This window comes from Rhinolophus sinicus, chromosome 3, assembly GCF_057876585.1.
Source record: "Rhinolophus sinicus isolate RSI-liver-muscle chromosome 3, RSI-T2T, whole genome shotgun sequence".
Taxonomy (NCBI): domain Eukaryota; kingdom Metazoa; phylum Chordata; class Mammalia; order Chiroptera; family Rhinolophidae; genus Rhinolophus; species Rhinolophus sinicus.
The window spans coordinates 94,262,216-94,282,676 of NC_142503.1; the positions used below are offsets into that span (position 1 = coordinate 94,262,216).

The 20,461-nt window shown below is 56.3% G+C and overlaps 2 protein-coding genes across 2 annotated transcripts in view; both read right to left on the reverse strand.

The window, feature by feature from the left end:
- The window catches only part of LOC109460015 (general transcription factor II-I repeat domain-containing protein 2), a 372,825-nt gene that overhangs the window by 123,383 nt on the left and 228,981 nt on the right, over positions 1-20,461 (reverse strand). The gene's annotated exons all lie outside the window — the stretch shown is intronic.
- Positions 1,055-20,461, reverse strand: part of CASTOR2 (cytosolic arginine sensor for mTORC1 subunit 2) — a 49,640-nt gene continuing 30,233 nt past the window's right edge. Inside the window, exons 2-9 of the mRNA XM_074328449.2 lie at positions 18,837-18,907; positions 13,261-13,454; positions 12,506-12,638; positions 11,878-12,001; positions 10,995-11,105; positions 10,440-10,522; positions 6,845-6,939; positions 1,055-6,764 (exon numbers count right to left, since the gene is read on the reverse strand). Coding sequence (XP_074184550.1) covers positions 6,699-6,764; positions 6,845-6,939; positions 10,440-10,522; positions 10,995-11,105; positions 11,878-12,001; positions 12,506-12,638; positions 13,261-13,454; positions 18,837-18,907 — 877 coding nt within the window. The 3' untranslated portion in view covers positions 1,055-6,698. The remainder of the gene's footprint in view (positions 6,765-6,844; positions 6,940-10,439; positions 10,523-10,994; positions 11,106-11,877; positions 12,002-12,505; positions 12,639-13,260; positions 13,455-18,836; positions 18,908-20,461) is intronic.

Here is a 20,461-nt window from a genome sequence, read left to right on the forward strand (position 1 = left end):
CCCAGAAAGAAACGCCTTCACAGTAGCCAGACCTTGTTTGGGTTCAGATGTGAGAAAGTGCTTCAGCCCCCATTTTCACTCCCTTCCATCCCCAGCTCTGCTTCTCCTGAGGACAGGAGTGAGGTGGGGTGGGGAGGGAGGTTGTGGGGTCGAATGCAGGCACAGCCCTGCCCTCCAAGGAAAACATCCGAGAGGGGCTAGGTGAAGGGTGTTCAAGGCCCAGGAACTGCTGGCCTCAGGCCTCTCTCTCCTGCCTGGGCAGCCCCAATGCCGACCTGCCAAGAGGGCAAGAGCCACACGTCAGAGTGCTTGTGGGAGGGGCGCTGGTCCTGTTAACAGAAAGGCCCCGTCCTGCTCCGTGAGATCCCCGACCCCCCAGGCTCACCTCTGCCAGAGGCTGGCAGAGGAATGGTGGGTGTTGCAGCCCATTTCCAAGATGGTCCCCAATGACCTTGGACTCTTGTGTGGTCTCCTCCTGTGTCAAATCAGCTGGGCTGTAAGATGGTAGAGGATGGTGGGGGGTGATGGTGCACGGATTCTGAGGCTAGGGGGAAGCATTTTGGCTTTGACCTTGCCCTTGAATCCCTTGCTCAGAGGGAAGCCAAGCACCTTACTGTGAGGACACTTGAGCAGCCCTGTGGGGAGACCCCAGTGGAGAGGAAATGAGGCCTCCCGCCAATGGCAGCCCTGTGAATTGAACCACCTGGGACTTGCATTCTCCAGTCCCAGCCATACTTCAGGTGACTGCAGCCTCATAAGGGGCTGAGCCAGAGCTACCTGAACTGCTCCTGAATTCCCCACAGAAATTGTGACATGTAAAGAATCATTTCAGGTCATTAAGTTTTGGGGCAACTTGTTCCATAGCCCCTCTCGCTTGGGGCTGTTTCCTCTCTGATTCTGGGAGTTGGGCTGGAAGGCCTTCCTGTCTTCCTCCCAGCTCTGGGCCTGTGCCCTCCTTCCCCCCCCCCCCCCCCACACACACACACAATATGGAGAAAGGGGAGATAAGATACGGCCCTGGACCCACACAGTATCAGACAGCTGTCAGCCGACATCACTTTTTTCTCCATTTTAATGAACACTTTACAAAGTACAAAATATACTGTCTTTTTGGGGGAACATTAGGTACTTTTTCTCTCCATCATACAGTACATGAATCTCGAGGGTTTTGTGTTTCTTTAACAAAGTAAGGGTGAGGGGCCCGGGTGTAGGGCTGCCCAGTTCTCCCCTCACTCAGACCTTGGGACAGATGTAGGTGCCACTGCTACTGCTGGTGACCTGGGGCATGCCAGGTGAGGGCTCGACTCCCCAAGATGAGGCCCTGGGGAGGGCAGGGGCCCCTCAGAGCCACACTGTGCATCCAACATCCACTCACCCCCATCTCAGGATAACGGAAATGATTTTGGCATAGAGCAAGGGGGGGGGGCTTGGGATTTTATGTTAGGTGCCCCCTCACCCCAGTTTTGCAGCCAACCCTGCTCAGTTCTTCCTCATTTTCTGAATGGATAAACTGAGGCAGTGGACAGAAACACATTGAGCTCTGTCTTAGGACCTGAATATGGCCTGGTTTTCATCTTTGCCCTCCCCTGACCCAGCTTCCAATTTTGCTGGACGTTCTCGGAGGAGCCCCAGTGGGCGAGGGACTCTGGCACCCGTAGCCTCTCCCTGTAAACACTGACTTCAGGGCTAGATGCTTCTGAAGAGTTGGTTCAGCAGGCCTAGCCCTTCATGCTGGCTATGTGGACAGAGCCCCTGCCAGGGATATCTCTGCCCCCACCACATAGCAGTTTTAACAAAGTCAAGTGGGCTAGGGCAGTCCTGAGGGTGGCCCCGCTCCCCACCCTGGACCCAGAGCCTACGTGTGGGGCCTGCCCCCTCACCTCCACATGTGGCCCATGGGTCAGAATGCTAGGGAGGCCTCAAAATACTGAGTGAGCCAAACCCTTAGCTCAGGTTTGGACTCTGCACACGTGTGGCCATGCACAGCACAGGTGCTGACTCCCAGGGCAGTGGCTGCCCTGCACGTCAGACGCCCACAGCCTCCCCTCCCCTGGAATCGAGAACCACAAACCCCTTTATCACCAGGCCGCCCATGGGTGCCACGGGCCAGGCTGCAGGCTTCTGCCTCTACTCCAGGCCACTCCTGCTGCCATCAGCCCCAAGGACAACAGGCTGCCTCAAGCCAATAGCTCCTGTTCTTTCCTTTCCCGAGAGCAGGCTTCACAGGAGTGCGAGCATCACAGTGGAAGGCTACAGCCCACCCTGCGGCTTCTCCCACATTCTATGCAAAGGGGATGAGAGGGAATTCAGCTTGACCTTTTGGTGCCTCTAATTTGAAAAAGAAAGAAAAAAGCTGGGGTGGTCTCTGAGATGTAAGAAAAGGTATCTAGCCATACCAGGGCTCACCTGCCCTCACCACAACGCTGGCTACTCTTCCCGGCCTGCTCTCCAAGGGGCCGAGCACCGTCGGCCATCTTAGTTGGCTGCCCTCCCAGGCGGCCTCTTTGAATGGAGGGCTCCAGCGGCTCCAGGCCTAACCCCTTCTTCAGCACAGTAGCTAGGAAACCTGAAAAGCCAGTCTTTCCGCCGCTGGAGACAATCCTCCTCACCTAAGCTTCTTTCAAGCCAACCACCACCTCTACCCCTCAGTGGCTGTGCCAGCAGGGACTGGCCACTCCCCAGCCCTGACTTACAGTGGGCAGTGATGGGGGGTTTACTTCCTAACCTCCACCCAGTGCTCAACTCAGGAAGTGGCATCAACAATTCTCTGTCACAGGGCTGAAGTGCTCTGCTGTCACCTGGGAGATCCCCAAGGTCCCCTCTTAGCAGGGGCTGGCAAGGGCCCTACTTGTCCCCAAATCCAGATCCAGAGGCTCAGAAAAGTGGCCCAGGGTAGCTGTGGGGCTCCTAAGAGGTCTGCCCAGGAGAGGAGATGTGGCTGGGAGGGCTGGTGGTGGGTGGGCAGCTTCATCTTTGATTATCAGGCAAAAGCTGCCTTTTGCTTGAAACGGGCCTGGCCCTTTCCAGTTCCTAGAGCCTTTGCTCCAGACCTCCATGGCATCTGTCATCTCAGAGACAAGCCCCATCAGACAACGCATCTTCTTCTGGAGACCACACTGGGCCCTAAGGTCAGACTGCCTGCCAGGGGAGGTCAGACTGCCTGCCAGGGGAGGCAGCTCTGCGTTACCTGGTCCCCTCCCTGCCCACCGGGGGCCTGTGGCCTGGAGGTGGTGGCAGGGGGAGAGTGCTGGTGCTTGGGGGAGGGGGGACTCCTTACCCCCCTGAATCTTGGGGCAGGAGGTCTACATGCCTCTCCAGCTTGGGTATGTGCCCAGGGTTGAGGGCAGTTGCGTGGGCAGCACCTCTTGTGGGGCTCTGGAGACCCCTGGGGAAGGAGGTGTAAAGCTGGCACTGCCCATCTTTGCTGGGTCAGGACTAGGGGTTGAGGGGGATAAAGGTTTCCTGTGAACCAGGGGAGCCCATGCTGAGGATGGAACAAAGAGGCAGGTTTTCACAACTGGGGCAAAGAGAAGGGGGTGGTCACAGCATGCCCTCCTTCACTCTCCCCTCCTTGAGCTCACCCCACTCTGTAGTGTACAGGGGTGGGGTGGACAAGGGGCGAGGGTGGTGTTTAGATGGTTTGAATTTCTCTTCTCAGGGAGTGGCAGAGACAAAGACACAGGGTCTGGCCTGCTCACCCCGCCTCTCGGCAGCCTTGCCCAGGAACCCAGTTTTCCTCCCGCCGGCTGCATGCCCTACCAGCCAGAGCTAAGAAATCCTTGGCCCCAACAGGGCACATTCCTCAGGCCACCTCTCTGGTGGGTCTGAGCAGCACATGCTCCATCCAAATGGAGACTGTGGTCTGCAGACCCCACACTCGGCAAACCTGCAGACAGCAGGAGTCAGCTGGCCACTCTTTCCCCCCAAGTGCTGTGGAGACCAAACCAGCAGCGGCCACTCACAGGCACCGCCAGACACGCACAGGCACCGCCAGACACGCACAGGCACCTGAGAGGACGCGCCTTGTCTCTGTGGGCCTCTTCACACAGCAGGACGGGGACTGGGAAAATAGAGAGGGGTTTCCTGGGGGGCCGCTCCCGCCTTGTCCCAACCCTGCCTGGACACATCAAGGGCACACGTGCATCCTTTTTCAGTTAGATGGGGCCAGCCCCCAGGAGACCTGGGAAAAGAGCCTGAGGTTTCTAAGCTTGCAGGTGAAAAGTCAGGTAAGCCATCAGCATGAAAACAGCTATGTGAGCGGAGCGGGCCTGGCTGGAGAGCTGGGGCTGACCGCGCAGCCGCCCTGGGTCTTCAGGCTGAGCGACGGGGAGGGGGCTGTGCTGTTCAGAAGCAAGAGGTCCCAGCTCCTCCTCCCTGTTCTACCATCCTCCAAACACAAGGTGTCAGGGGCCTTGGCTGTGGAAACAGGGGTGCAGGAAGGGCTGAATCCAGTTTCCAAGGGAGACTGTGGGGGAGGGGGAGAGGCCCTCGACACCCCCACTGCGGGCTCAGCTCCTGGGCTGCTGGTTTTGTTTTCTCTTAAGTCAGGGTTCTCTCAAAATCGTATTGCCTATATACTTGAATTAAAAATATATGGTGGCTCAAACGTGCCTGTGTGCATGGTGGGGGGAGGCCCTCACGCCCATACACACGGGGTCTGTGTCCACGTACCGCGCACACACACATGCGTGTGTGCCCACACAGTATATATTAACATATATATTGCTCAAGTATATATGCTATTTACAGTATATATCTATATCAACATAAAACACAGGTATTTATACGTGTGTACAATAGATACGCCCTAGGGCCTGGGAGCACTCACGCGTTTCTGGGGTCACGGGGCCGACACGCTTGCTCGGCAGGGAGGAAAGGCAAAGTGACATTAGGGAAACGGACAGGAAGGGGTCTGGAAAGGTGCGCCATAGAACACCAAGGCCTTCCCTGGACAGAAAAGGGACTCAGGGCTTCAAGTACTGCCCTGCCCACCCCCCTTTTGGAACCAGCAATTTACACATTTTGGTTGTTTTGGAGTTTTGTGCAAAATGAATTAACTTAAAAAAAGGTGAGCTCCTAATCAGTGCTTGGGCTCTGAGCATCTGCAAGAATCCAGATGCACAGCCCTGTGTAAGGGGGGCGTCCAGGGCGCAGAGTCCCACATGGCTCGAAGCGGGGAGTTGGGGCACTGGGAAGCCCCTCCCCAGACCAAGAGCACAGCCCTTGTCCTCCGAGCGTCTCAGGCCCAGCACAAGTCAGCTGCTGCCCAAGAAAGAGCAGCAGGAGGGGCATGGGCCACAGCGGGCCCTGGGCACTCAGAAAGCACCCCCAGCTAAAGAGGCAGCACAGAGGCTCACCCCATCCTCCCTGGGAAGCTCCAGGGGGACAAGGCCACCTCAGCCTGGCTGTCCACCTCCCAGTGGCCCTCAGGTCCCTTCTGATGCTCAGATGGAAGCACGGCTTCCTGGGTACCTGTCAGGGGGCCTGGCTGACAGCCCTGAGTGAGGTGCACCGGGGTCCCTGTCCTGTAACAGACCTCTGCTCCTAGCTTCCTGCTCCAAAGAGGGGGCCAAGGCCCCTAGTTCTCATGCTTGCTCCTGGAGCCACGGGGCACCAGCCAAGTAACGCTGAGCCCCTGAGCCCCCCAACAGTAGGCCCTATCTCCTGAAACTGCTGCCAACGCAGCCTGGACGCAAATACATTAAATAAGAAACTAAAACAAGGTACGGTTTTCTCTATTAAGGCTCAGATAAGCTGCCTCCCAGGTCAAGTACTCATGAATGCCACAGTCCCAGACTGAGGGGTGGGCGGGCAGGTGAGTTGGGGGCAGAGGCCTTCCATGTCCCCCAAAGTGGGGCAAGGGAGGGAGGCAGGATGACGAGGGAGCCCTGTGCTGGTCTAGTCAACTGTTGGGGAGGAGAGGGGGACCTAAGAAACCCCAGGCCCAGGATGCTGGGGGTGCCCCCACTGGGGGGAAACTGAGGCTCTGCCTGCCTGAGTAGGGTCCAGGGCAAGTAGAAGGGACAGGAGCTCACGCCCTGGGAAGTGCACCCCCAGGAGCTTGTGGTGGGGAGGGTCTGGACAAGGCCCCCCTGGCAGTCTTGCTGGGAGTTGGGGCCCAGGCCCTGTGGGTGGGGCCTCCCAGTTCGGGGCCCCACCTGTGACCCCTGCATCCTCATGGGCTGCTCACTGGCCTCCACTCCGGGAACCAGCCCTGAGCTGATGGAACCCGAGACCAGCAACCACAGCATCCATCTTCACGCCCTCATGGGGGCCTTCCCAGGCTCCATGAACTCAGCCCTACTCGGCCTGCCCCCCAGGATGACATGCAGATGGGTACCTTAGTGTCTTACAGGAGGCACCAGCTTACTTCGGTGTCTGCCCCCAGCTGCGGGCATGACCGGATGAGGAGGAGGGTCGGCACACAAGCTCCCTGGGCCTCAGACAGAATTTTCTGGAGTGGGGGTGGGGGGAGGAAATGGGGGGTTTTCGGGAGGGCTCTAGGAAGGCAAGAGGACATGGAGAGACCTTGGCTTGGGCTCCAGGCCTAATAGAGTCAGCAATTGGGGGTGTCTCCTAGGCCCCTTCTTCGGGGGCCCTGGGGCCGATTTTCCAGTCTGTTGAAATACTGTAAGAATCTTCGGGTGGGGCTGGACCCAGGCTGGGAGCGCAGACGGGGAGGAGTGGCCAAGGCCCTTCTAATGCTTCTCTGCTTGGCTGACTTTCAGGGCGCTGATGACGCCATTGATGTTTTCTTCTGGTACCTGCGAGGGGCAGGAGGTGGCAAACACATGAGCCCCTGGAACCAGCTTCCCCAGCCCGGCGGGCGGTGCTCCACACTCACCAGTGCGTGGTCGAACTTGAAAGTACTGATGTAGTAGGCAGGGATGTCTGCGGCAGCCAAGGGCTCGGAGATCTGGGCCACGATGCCACACTCATCTGGGGACAGGAGGGAACTCTGCTCAGCCTCTACGTGGTGTTATCACTTGGGGTGCCCGCCAGGCTTCTCAGCCTTTCCCCTCCCTCTGCCAGAGCGCCTGTACTGTACCCACCATCTTCCCAGAGAATTCCTATTCCTACTCCTCCCCTGCAGGCTTAGAGCAAAGGCCCCTCTATCCAGGAACCTTCTGGTCCCCGGGGCCAGCAGCAATGAGCTCTCCACCCTCAGGGCTCCACCCAGTTCTAACTGTGGTCACTGTCTGCCAGTTTTTGTGCTCTGCAGTCCCACCTCATCTTCCCTGCCATCTTTCGAGTTCTCTAAGATAGAGCTGGGGCAGCGTGGGCAATGGGGGACGTGGATTCAGGCCCTCTCTTCTGTCACTGACTCTTTTCCAGCCAGATGACTGTGGCCAAGTGACTTCCTCCCTCTGAGCCTCCCTCAGTTTCCTCATCAGAGTCCCCACTGGGTAACGGCCTCTGCCTGTCCTAACGGCAGTGTCAGGTATTTGGCTGGGGCTGGGACAAATTCCTTTTCTCTCTAATCTCTTAAGCAGGTGCTTTCTGGCCTCTCAAAAACCTCAGATGACAGGCAGGCTTGGGGTTGCCCAGAGCTGGTCTTACCTTCACCCACAGCTTCCTCTCTAATTTGAAGGCACCACCCAAAGCTTCCTCCTACAGGAAGACCTCCAGAATCTGAGGACCGCTCCTCTGTCAACATAATCCTGTGTTGTTTTCCTCAAAGCTACTGTTCTGATTTTGGCGATGATGCGTTTCCCCAACATTGTCCCTGACTGAGCAGGGGGAGTGGATGGAAGACTCCAGATCTGGTCATCAGCTCCCATGGGATTCTGAGGCCAGTGCCTGGGAATCAACCTGGGCTCCATCCCCATTTTCATGACACCCAGCAACCCCTCTGCCTCTCCACTCCCTGGCCTTGGTTCTGCTTGCTAGACCCCCCAGGGACCTGCTTTCCCCTTGGTCTGCTGGAGCTCCTGGCGGGCCCTTTGGGTGGCTGTGCAGGCCTCATGCCTGCACTCCTGGTGACCGTCTGCTGCTGTGTGGTGGAGGCTGGTTGTATACCGAGGCACCTTTGGCTACAGACACAACTATTTCTATAAAAGGAGGACGGGAGGAGATTAGAATCTAGAATGGTGCTTTTCAAACTGTGGCTGTAACCCATGTGTGCCATCAATTTAGAAGGCTGGTGACCAGCGTTTTACAAAATGACAGAATAGAAAAGGAAAGGTCAAACAGCACAGCATATGGCTAGAGTGAGTCTAGTTTCGTGAAACCAGTTGGAGTTCTTTATGTGTCTGATGGGTTATGATGTGAAATATACTGATTCCAAACCATGGTCAAACACGTGTGGAATCTACCAGTCTAGAATCTTTCAGATTGCACATTATTTTTCTTGCAGGACTGTTTATAGCTATAAGCATGGCTCTAAAACCCTCAGCATCCAGGAAGGCAGACCCAGCTGGTGCCTGCTCGGCTCACACTCCTTCACTGTCACGCCACGAGGCCACGCAGGTAAAACAGCTCTACAGCTGTGTGTGGACGTCGGCCAATGGAGAGGTGGTTCGAGTGTCATCTACTGCCCCACGTTCACTTCCCCTCATCTGAATGGTTTCGGTAATATTGTCATCCTGAGTGTGTTTTGGTAAACTCAGAACCAAGGCTGGGGATAAGACGACGAGCAGGTCTATGCGTCTTCTCGCCCATCGCTGTGTCCCCCCTGCTGACCCCGGCTGCTTCCCTTGCCTGCCAGACTTCAGGAAGCAATGGCAGCAGACCCCCTGGTCTGGCATCAGGACCCTGCCCCTCTGCCTGGGATGACCTGGCAAGGTTATTCTCCCACCCTTTCTACCTTTGGACGCTGCACCCAGGGCCCAGCTGCCTGCAGCCACCTGGGTGCCGTGGAGAGGAGCCGCTATGTCACCCTCCCTCTGCTGGTACTGCCCTCTCCTCCCTGTCAGCCCACTGGTCAGCTCCAGAGCCACCTCCTCTGGGAAGCCTTCCCTTCCTGAACCTTCTCTAAGCCACCTGGTCTTTCCATGTGACAGCGACGGCAACTGCTGCTTGCTGAGCACTTGGTGTAACTGACACCTCAGGGATGCTCAGAACCACCATGGGGCAGCATCTACCCTCACCCTTATTTTACAGATGAGGAAACTGAGGCTCAGAGATTAAGCAATCTGCCCAAGCTTACAGTGGTTTCTTCCAGCCTCCTTCACTGGTGAGTTCCCCAGGCTACTGTATCTCCACAACCCCATGACCCTGTACACTGGGCAGCAAATGTGGGCAAAAGAAATGCTGGGGCTCGTGGAGAAGGAGGCCCCGAGAGACAGACTGGGCCTCAGGGTCAGGCCAGGAGCCTTCAGTGTACATTTCCTAGTTCTCGAGAGAATAGCCACTGTCCTGCCCCCAGGATGGCTCTGGCTTTGGCCTTGATGTGAGCAGTTCGGGGGTACTGTCCAGCCCTGCTAGTTACCATCCACTGTGAACTCATCCAGAGAAAGGCCCAGCTGGCAGAACCTGGCTCCCTCACCAACCCCTTGCCCCCAGGTCAAAATGCCCTGCCACGCCCACGTTCTGTCCCAGGAGCAGAGCTCTCAGGGCTGACCTGGCAGCCCCTGGTGCAGTCTGAGCTTTATCCAGAACATTCTGAATGCTGTCAATGGGAAATTAGGGCTCACTGCTTCCCCCGCGGCTGGGTGCTCCCCGGAAACAACTGCCCCGTGATTTACCAAGAGCTGCCTCTGGATTCAAGTTTCTGGGTCTAACAATCCTGCCTAAGGAAATCATTTCTGATCAAGACAGAGCTCCACTTGCAGGCAGCTATCTGCACTCACTCCCAGCGGGGCCGGCAGCCTGTGCCCAGTGCTGGCAGGGGGGCCGTGCTGCCCTGCGGACTGAGGGGTCTGAGGCCTGGGGCCCCTCGGAAAACGCTCACGGGAAAAACGGCCTCCCAGAGACACTGTTGGGACAATTGTGGAAACTTACTCTACACTGAGTCTTAGGGAATCCCTGTGACTATCCTCCTGTGGGACTAGGTCGCTGTGATCCAGAGGAGGTGCTGGGATGTCTGAGACTTACTGTGAGGTGCTCAGCAAATACATTTATTTATGGGAAGGGAACATTAAAAACAATAGGCATTACCTGTGAGCAGTGGGACTAAGGAGTGATTTTTTCCCCCTTTTCAATTTTTATTCTATCCCCAATGCTCTAATAATAAGCAGGTATTAGTTTTCTAGTGGGGAAAAGAGCACTTTGGTTGAAGCCACTCCTCCCATCCTCTGGAAGCCTGGACCTCTGGTCACTCACTGGTCAGGGGCCTAAGGCAGTGGGGACCTCAGGCTCCCTAAGCCTCAGTCTCCCCATCGGAACCACAGGGTACAGACAGAGGCTGAGTCACCCTGGATGGTGTGAGTCCCCAGCGCTTGGAAGCTCTCAGCAATGCCAGCCCCACAACCCTCCCTGTTGAACCCCATAGGGCTCACCGAATCCCAGGGGCTGTCCTCCAATTCGCACCATCTTCCAGAGCTCTCCAGATGCGCTTGTGAACAACAAATTACTAGGAAACCTTAAAAAGGAGCGAGAGAAAAACCCCAGAGGCTGTTAACAGTGCTCCCCAGTCAGCACTCCACGGAACCTTCCCCGCTGGCCGGGCTCCACTTTCTGCAGGAGAGGCCTGAGCTCAGGGACCCCAAGGACCATCCCCCCCACCCCCGCGAGCCATTGACCCCACTCTCTTTGCACCCTCCTTGTTCAGGGCTGGGGGACAGGAAGGCAAGGCTGAGAATGGGCTGTGAAACACCTGCCGCTTTGCTAAGGCTGTTTAGGATGGCCCTCCCCAGCTCCAGAGGGGGCTGAGGGACAAATGGCACGTGGATGACCCGGGGCCTCGGTCTCTCCAAGCTGCCTGTTACCTGTGAGACAGGGCCAGCTCACCTGCAGTGAAGGGTTGTAAACACCTATTAGGGACAAAGTGGGTGACGTCCCCACCACGGAGCTGGCCCACCCTGGGTTGACCTCTACCCTGGGGCCCAGCTCACCTCTGCTGGGTTTGCACATCCATCACCAGGGAGATGTAGCCCTCAATAAGGGAGAAGGAGAAGAAGCGGATGTGGCCGCAGTCGTCGCCGGCAGCCATTGGGTCCTTCACTCTGGAAGCGAGGAGCTGGTAAGGGGTGGAGTGGGGGCCCCACTGCACCCCGAAACCCACCCAGCTCGCCTGCCTGCCCCCTGGCCTCGGCATGAGGTGTTGGGAAGAGCACTGCCTGGGAAAGCAGGGCCAACCCTGGCCCCTATCCTGCCTTGCGGGTAACCCTGAGCATGTCCCTACCCTGCTCTCCTCATCCGGGAGGTGCAGGTGATTCCATGGCATTTGCGGAAGTGAGCACAGTGCTTCACGGTGCTGGAAACCCAGCTGGCCCCCGGACGGCCCTCACCTGCCCCTCCCCAGGCAGGGTGTCTCTATCCCTGTGTTGACCAACACCTCAGGGCACAGCCTGTGGTCACTGATAGCTCACTGGCCCCTGACCCCATCCAATCTGGCGTTGGCCTAAACTTAAAATCTGCTCTGAGGAAAAATGCAAAGCCTGTCATCTACAGAATGAAGAAACCTGAGCTTCCGGCTCCCCAACTGACTGAGCGTGCCCTTGGAGCGCAGGGGACAGTGGGGTATTTATGACATCTACATATACACCGGGCTTCACCAAGCTTTGAGCTTCCCAAGGAAGAACGTCTCCCTTCTTAGAATGAAGCTTTTGGGTAGAGCCATGCTTCCCCCCTCAGACCAGCTCCCAGGGCACATCTGTGACTCCCCTCTCAGATGAGCTCCTAGGGCACGTCTGTCCCCCAAATGAGGCAGGGGCTCCTAGGCACAGCCGCGTCCTCTTGGCCCATCCTGCAGCCCCTCATGCGTGAGGGCCCTACCCGTTGGAGTAGAACATGACATCCATGAGGAGTGTGGCCACCGCAGGCAGCGTGTCGGGGTCCAGGCTGGTGACACAGAACCTGTTGCTTGGGCTGGACAGGGGGTGGATGACTGGCCTCTGGACTGTGGGAGCACAAAGACAAGGGGTGCTGAGGCTGGGAGGAGAGGAGCAGCACGGGGCAGGTAGGGGCCGGGGCACAGGGACAGCCAGCCAGCAGGCGCTCTGGGGAGGCCCGTCGTCGCTCCACCACCACCTACAGCTCCCCTACCACTCCAGGCTCACCCCAGGCCCTGGGCCTTGGCACATGCCGAGCCGTCTGCGGGAATGCCCTCCCCAACCTCTACCACCTGGCTTAGCTGCTACTTGTTCTCCAAGTGTCAGCTCGAGTCACTGCCTCTGGGCAGTCCGGCCTGAACCCCTGGGCCAGGTCGGCAGTGACCTGGGGCCATCGCTGGCGAGATCCACATCTGTCACCCTGGCTGGACCTCGAGAACAGGGTCTGCCGAGGACTGTGGTACCATGCTAGGCCTGGCGCTCAGCTGGTGCTCTGACAATGGGCTGCTCCACAGCAGGAACTGGTAACTTCTTGAGGTCTCCCTGCACAGACGCCCGCCCGCCCCACTCACCCATCTTGGGCTTCACGAAGCCGTTGGTGACGCCAAGGTTCTCAGCTGCCACCGTCTCGCCATTGACAACCCGCAGGATGGTGAACTCTGATGACAAGGTGTGGGTGACGAAAGGCAGGTCCCGCTCACGCACCTGGGGACAGGGAGCCGAGCACATGAGTGTCCTGTGGTCCCTGAATGAGTGGGACTGGCTCACTGGCCCTCTGAGAGTGTGTCCCCAGCACCAGCTTCCCTGTCCTTGCCTCCTGCCGTCCCGGTGGGGGATGGAGGCCTGGCACCAGGGGGGATGCAGAGGGGAGGAGACCACACCGAGGACCAGGAGGTGCACGTCTGTCCCCCACCCCACCTTCTGTGCTGTGCCCTGACCTGTCCCTGTCCCACCCTGGGCCCGTGGAAGAAGAGAATGAAAGACATGGTGGTCAGGTGCTGGCCTCGTGACCAGACACACTTGCCATCCCAGGGGAGGGGTGAGGGAGTGGGGAGCCAGGTGTCCAGCTGGGAGGGCCCCCCATTCACATGTGCCCCCCAAACCTTACTTCCTGGCCTCCAGGTCAAACCATGCAAAAGGCAGGTGGCGGGTGGGGTGGGCAGAGACCTGGAGCCCAGCCTGGGCCATGCCAACACTTGACTGATGCCCCCAAAGTACCCCCGACCTCTCTCTGATCTGATCAGAGAACGGGGGCCACAGAACTTTACAGACTCCGTCTGCGGGGGTGTCCACATCGCCCAAGGCCCGGGTGCTCTGCTGCGGTTACCAGGATGAAGTCCGTCTGGTAGGTGGACAGCATGAACACGGAGATGTTCTGGTCGGCCAGTGGGGCGATGACCGACTTGGCGATTTTGGTCACGCCGATGGGCTGGGAGCTGGAAAAGCTGCCGCCGCCTGACACCACGTTGAGGGCCAGCCAGGTGGCATCTGCCACGCTCAGGTGCTCCGAGGAGGGCAGCTCTGGAGGACGACACGAAGCAGGCCTGTGACTGATGGGCCCCAGGTCCTCAGGGCAGGCCCCAGAGGTGGGGCCGAGACTTGGGAGCAGCTCTAGGACCTCGGCTGCCCGCCCTCTGGCCTCAGTGCCTACACCTGTCAGGATAGGATCAGCCTCCAAGGTCCTGCCTTGGGAGGACAGAGGCGGGAAGGTCCCGAGCAGACTTTGGACGAGCCAGGTGGCTCAGCCCAGCAGGAACCACAGGGACGTGCGGTTTATCTATGCTTGGCCTCAGTTTCCTCAGCCATGAAATGATAAGTAACCAGCAGTCAGAACCAATTGTTATTTTTAGTTTGCCCCACCCTTCTGGGTGCCAGGTGCTGCCATCACCAGCAACGGATCCTGTCGTTTTCCAACTGGGTTCCCAGGAACCTACCAGGAGGCTGGAGTTGGAAGGGAGGCCAGGTTCAGACAGGGTGGGGGCTCTGGATTTCTTCTCTGTTTCAGTCACACAGCTCCAGGAGGGCTCCTGATAATGCCATCTTTTGGTGGGCAGTGACTGTCACCCAAGTACCTCCTGAGAGCCCAGGGGCCCTGGGGTTGGCACCAGCAGGGGCAGGGTGGGGCAGGTTCAGAGGGGCAGCAATAGCCCAGTCTCCCTGACTAGCTCATGAAGACCCGGAGTCCAAACATTCAGACCATCCCTTCTGCCCTGTCCTGCAGCGCGCTCCCAGGGGAGCCTGTACACGGGCCGCGAGTACACACGTCTTCATGGACATGCAACTAGAGCCAAGCACAGCTGCACACACACAGGACTCTCCATGCATCACAGGTACCTGCTCAAACTCACCCACAAAAGGACTGTTGTTACCACTGGAGACACCACAAACCAGAGCTCTGAGAGGGCAGTGATTTGCCCAAGATCACTTAGGGAATACCAGTGCCATGATTCAAACCCAGGTCCGACACCCTCATGCTCTGTCCTAGGCACTGAATGAGAAGAAGGGCCAGGTCCCCAGGAAGGGGGGGGGTGGCTATAAAAAGGGGCCCAAACATTGGTGAGCTGAGGGGGCCGTGGTGATGATGAGGAAGGTAATGCCCAGGAAAGGCTGTGCTGGCCTCAGGGAAGATGGCGCCCAAGGACAGGAAACTGAGTGGGACCCCACCAGGCTCCTACCTGCCCAGCTTGGGCGCCATGGTGACCACAGTCTAGTGAGCCCACTGGTCCTGCTGGCTCAGGAGGGCTAGTCCTCCTCCAGGATGGCTGGAGAGGCAGACAACTTCCCAGAAAAGGGAAAAGGTTTGGGAGGGAGAGCAGGACAGAAGGCTTTAAAAGGCCCAGGTGGCCATGTCTAGCCTCTCTACCTATTGTCTGGGGTGTCAGAAAAGAGATTTCTCAGCTGAAGTGCTGCCAGAGCAAACATACTTCCCAGAAGTGGAGTCCCAGCTCAGTTCTGAAATTGTAATAATTCTGCTCTTGGCTCTCAGCCCTTGATAGATGCCCCTGAGGTCCTTTAAGTGGCAGGTCCGGATTGAGAGGATGGGCAGCTCTGGACCCGCGGTTACCTCTGTGAGGCTTCCAGAAGGGCGAGCTCTGTCAGAGCAGAGAAAGCAGCTAGACACCATGGTGTTCGCTGCTTCCGACCCCACGGACCCCAAACGCTGCCCTGGCATTCTGGGGGACAGGGAAGGGCAGTCTGGGCCCCATCCTCACCCTGGGCCAAGCCTTGGGATGCCCAAGGCACTGCTTTGGGCACATGGAGATAAGCCACCAGGAGGTGGCAAGCTGGCTCTTCCCTAGAAAAAAAGTGGACCCATTCCAAGACTGAAATGGATTTTCTCTGTCACTGCCCATTGTCTGAGACCCTAAAAATAGTCTCAGAGCTGAGGACACACCATGGGAGAGGAGGTGACAGTGTCTCAGCACCCCCACCCTAGCCACAAATTCGGGCAAGTCTGATGCTGGGTGGAGCCCCGCACCTCCCCAGGAGTCCCCGCTCTGGCCACAGGACCTGCAGTGCCCTGTGCTACACGGCCATGTGCTCCACAGCGAGCCTGTGTGTCTCAGGCCCCTCCTACCTGGCCTGCAGCAGGGTCAAGAGTCCTGGGGTAGGGCAGGCAGGTTTCATCCTGGCTGTGTGACCTTGGGCCAAGCCACCATCCCTTGGGTTTTTAGTTTTCAAATGTGGGATGATGCAATCAAGATCTATCCAGAAGATGCTTGGAGGATTAAATGAGAGAATCCCATGAAGTGCTTAGCTGAGTGCCGGGCGTCCATGCGAGTGCTCACCAAACGCCAGAGCCTGTATGTTGTTACGCAGCTGGTGGCAGCTACTGCTGGGTGGGGGTTGGGTAAAATGTATAAAGAGTTTTAAAAATGTGCAGTTTCACTGTGTAGGAGCACAGCTGACCCTTGAACAACAGGCTTGAACTGCGTGGGTCCACATATGCGCCTCTACATCTTTTTTTTTTTTTTTTAACAGGACTTTATTGGGGAACAGTGTGCACTTCTAGGACGTTTTTCCAAGTCAAGTTGTTGTCCTTTCAATCTTAGTTGTGGAGGGTTCTGTTCAGCTTCAAGTTGTTGTCCTTTCAGTCTTAGTTGTGGAGGGCGCAGCTCAGCTCCAGGTCCAGTTGCCGTTGCTAGTTGCAGGGGGCGCAGCCCACCATCCCTTGCGGGAGTCGAACCGGCAACCCTGTGGTTGAGAGGACGCCCTCCAACCAACTGAGCCATCCAGGAGCTCAGCGGCAGCTCAGCTCAAGGTGCCGTGTTCAATCCCAGTTGCAGGGGGCGCTGCCCACCATCCCTTGAGGGACTCGAGGAATCGAACTGGCATCCTTGTGGTTGAGAGCCCACTGGCCCATGTGGGAATCGAACCAGCTGCCTTCGGAGTTAGGAGCACGGAGCTCTAACGGCCTGAGCCATTGGGCCAACCCCCACCTCATACATCTTGAGCACGCCTTACGGAACTGGGAGGGAGGGAGGGAGGGAGGTGGTCCTGTGTTTGGGATGAGGCCACAGAAGCCCCAGGTCGCTAGCCCAGAATCACAAGCAGGAAGTAGCAGGCGGGACAGGAACCTGGGTCTTCCCGTATTAGTCCGGTGTGAAGCCCAGTGTTACCTCTCAACATCTTCCACCGTCCACCTTTCAGCCAGTCAAGGCCCAATGAGCCTGTCATGCCCCATCGTGTTACAGATCCCAATGACGCAGGTAAGGGGACTGCGATGGGTGGGGGCCAGTGAGGGGTCCTGATGAGCATTGCACCCCTCTAGCTGCAAACCTAAGATGCTGCCCACTACCCACAGGCAGGGCAGGAGCTGCTGTTCCTATTATTTTGGGTCCCCGAGTGCATCTAGCGTTGCACATAGTAAGTGCTCATTAAGTATATAAAAGATTGAATTATGCACAGGCACACACACACACACACACACACACACACACACCTTCTGTTTGCCACATAGACATACAGCATGATTTGAGCCAAGAACCTCTAAAATTCCACATTAAACAGAAAGCTGTCTGGGTAATGTCATTGACAATCGCCCCACCCTCCCAGGAGAGGCTCAGCATTTAAACGTACATGTGAACTGTGGCTAGCTGCTGGTTCCTAACCTGAGAGCTTTACGCCTAACCAAGGCACCCTGGTTGATATTAACAATGGTGGAGGGAGGCTCCGGGGTGAGAAGCAGTGTTTGCGGAACTGAGAGACAGGGTGCCATTCTTCACACGGCGCGGCATAGCCAGCATCCGTCCCGGTCCCACAGGAGAAGCCACAGACCAAACCTTGAAGAGGAGCCTCCTAAGATAAACACCCCAGAGCTCAAGTGAGAGGGTGGAACGAGGCATCCCTGCCTCTCGCTCAGCCCCCACCCCAAATCCTGGCCTCTGAGAGCCTTCCCAGAATGCTGTGGCCACACACTGGCCCACGCCCCTTCTCAGCTGCTCCTGACCCTGGTCTGTTGGGAACCACCACACCACTTCCCAGAAGCTTCCGCTGGAGCCACCCTGTGGGCACTTCCTGCTTTAGACAGGCCCATTCACAGTGACCCTGGGCACCTCAATGTCAGCTTTCCCTCTTGCAAAATGGGTCTTTACTCTTTACCCTCAGGTCACTGAAATGATCCCGGGGGTGCTTCATCTCTGCAGCGGGGTACAGGGGAGTCTTTTCTGTATACTTTCCCCCTGTAGCTAGCTCCACAAAAGGAATATGAGAGATACTACTTTAAACACACATAACTTTTTCTTAGGCAGCAACAGCTCTCCAAACACAAATTGACAACCATAAAACAGTCAACTGCTGACCCCATAATGCTATTTCTCAGACCCTATTTTAGGAATCAACCTGAATAAGAATAAATGTTACACATTTACAGAGTTCAAAAATTTATCACTGGAGAAAAATTAAAACAACTTTAATTCTAACCAAAGGGGCAGACCCTTACCCAGGGCTGCTATGAAAGGCTGTGATATCACAGGAAATTTTAAGTTGCGGTGTTAAGTGAAAACATTTCTAGATACAATATGGTTATAAATTAAAAAGTGACAAGCTGCACACAGAATGAAGTTGGAAAGAAAAAATTATAGTTACTAATAGTTGTGTTTGGGGTGGGACTTAGTTTTTTAAAAATGTCAAATTTGTTGCATCTGCTGCACGTTTTGAAGAATGCAACTTAGTGATTCAGAGCGGACACCAGCTTTGGGGGAAGTCCAGCTCCCCCTGCTTGGCCCGGGGCACATGACTACCCCTTTCTGTTCTCAGCTCCTACGGATACAAATACCACCACCTCCTCAGAAATGAACATGTATCGGTCGGCAGGAGTGAATGTTCGCTGTTACTTTGGAGCAGGACAAACAAAATACACTTTAACAATAAAACTAAAAGGATGCAGGGAGGGAAGGGGAGCAACTGCTAGCGGGTAATGGAGCTTCTTTTTGGGGTGCTGACTGCGCTCTGGGAATCGGAGTTGTGACAGCTGCACAACCTTGTGGATATCAAAAAACCACTGAACTGTCGTGTACTTCACAATGGTGAATTTTATGGTACGTGAATTTATTTCAGTTGAGAAAATGGGGAAAAGGTAAAGACAACCGTGAAAGGATGGTAACGGGCTTGCTCCAATGGGAACAAAGACGAAGGACCATTTAAAGCACCTCGCTCACGGTAGATGCTCCACGAAACAGGTGCCTTCCTTCTTGGCTGGGTAAGCACTGTGTTTCATTGGACCCTTTAGCCCCGGGGCCAGTCTCACGAGCAGTTGGGGGGTGGGGGAGACACCGGGAGAGGAGAAAGACTCTCTGCCGACTTTCTAACCCACAAGCAGGTGGAGGCAGAAATTAGGAGGAGGCAGCCAGGGCTGCCCACAGAGCACAGTGCAGCCAAGTTCCAAGTGAGAGAAGTACTCACCCAGGAACCCTTCCTCATCCACGATGATGGTGTAGTCCTCTGGCGTCTCAGTCAGACTGAAGAACTTGCACCTGGGTGGACAGACAGATACAGCATTAGTCCTGGCAGGGCCCCGTGGCAGCCACCCACCTATGACCCAACAGGAGATAGCTCGGCGTACCTGAGCTCTGACCCCAGGCTGTGGCTGACCTCCAGTAAGCTGCTTCTCTCTCTCCATTTCCCCTTATCCCGTTCTGACTCAGGAGGTCTCAGAGAGGTCTAGAAATGGCAATTATCTCCTCTGCACCCTCCGATCTTTGGGGACCCCTGTGCTGGCCAGCGTCTAGGGTTCCATACAGGCCCATGGATCTTAGATCTTTTTCTCAGGGGAGGAAGTGGCTGAAGGGTGCGCTGGCAGGAATCGTGCAGATGACTGTCTTTTCCATGGGCGCCCCACACTTTGACTTCCAGGCCACCTCACTGCCCTACCCCCCACATTCACGGCCCCAGCACCTCTCCTCACCAACTGGAGAGCTCCCACTCCTTTAAGGCCAAATTCCCATCACCATGACAGCCCGGACGTTAGGGTACTTTTCTTCCATGCACAGGAGTGGTATGGCCGCCTCTGCCAGTTTTGGGGTATGGATCCCTGAACTGCAACACGTCCACTGTGGTAATACTGCTTAGCCTGGGGTGTATGTTGCTCATCCCCCACCCCCACCCCAAAAGCGTCGAATTCCCAAGGCCAGGGCCCGGCAATCACTCTGCCCCTCTGTATCTCATCCGTGAGCATACTCCCAGTGTTAGCAGACACACCGGGTTCCGTGTCCAAGCTTTCCATCATGGGGTGAGGGGAGGGGTCACCACCCCTCAACGTCTGTCTCCCCATCTCCCATCCGGTCAGAATGGCCTCCGGAACACCCTACGTGCAGCTACAGGGAGAGACAGTTTGCACAGGCATTGGCGCGCAGGAAACTGCCTGTGGTCATTTACCTGCTATCTCTGCTCTCAAGAGCGAGGCCCAGCATGGGCTCCAGGCCCAATGTGTAAAACTCATCCACCTTGGGAACCATAACAGAAAGAGGCCCCACGAGTAATCCCAGCAAGGGCCTGAATATCGTCTCTACAAAGATTAAAATGGAAAAGGCATCGTGAAGGGGGTGCAGCATTACAGGGGTTGGGGTGGCCAGGATGTCCACGGCCCTTCCTTGTGACCCTCCTTTCCCAGTGGCTGCCCTGCTACACTGAGGCCTTAGCAACACAATCTCTGCAGCACCCTTTTTACTTTGTTCTTTACATTTTTCACAGGGCATGAGAGCAACTGGAACTGGTAGGAATGCAAAATGGTACAGCCATGTGGGAAACAGTCTGGCCATTGCTTATGAAGTTAAACATACACTGACCACACGACTCAGCAACCCCACTCCTGGGTATTTACTCAAGAGAAATGAAAACATATGCACACACAAAGACCTGTATGCAAAGGTTTACAGCCTTTATTTGTAATCACCTCAAACTGGAAACAACTGAAATATCCTCCCTTCAGCTGGAGAACTGGATGAACTGTGTTACTTACTGGTCAGCAATAAGGAGGAACGAATTACTGATTTGTGCAGTAAAGTGGATGAATCTCAAATGCATTTTGC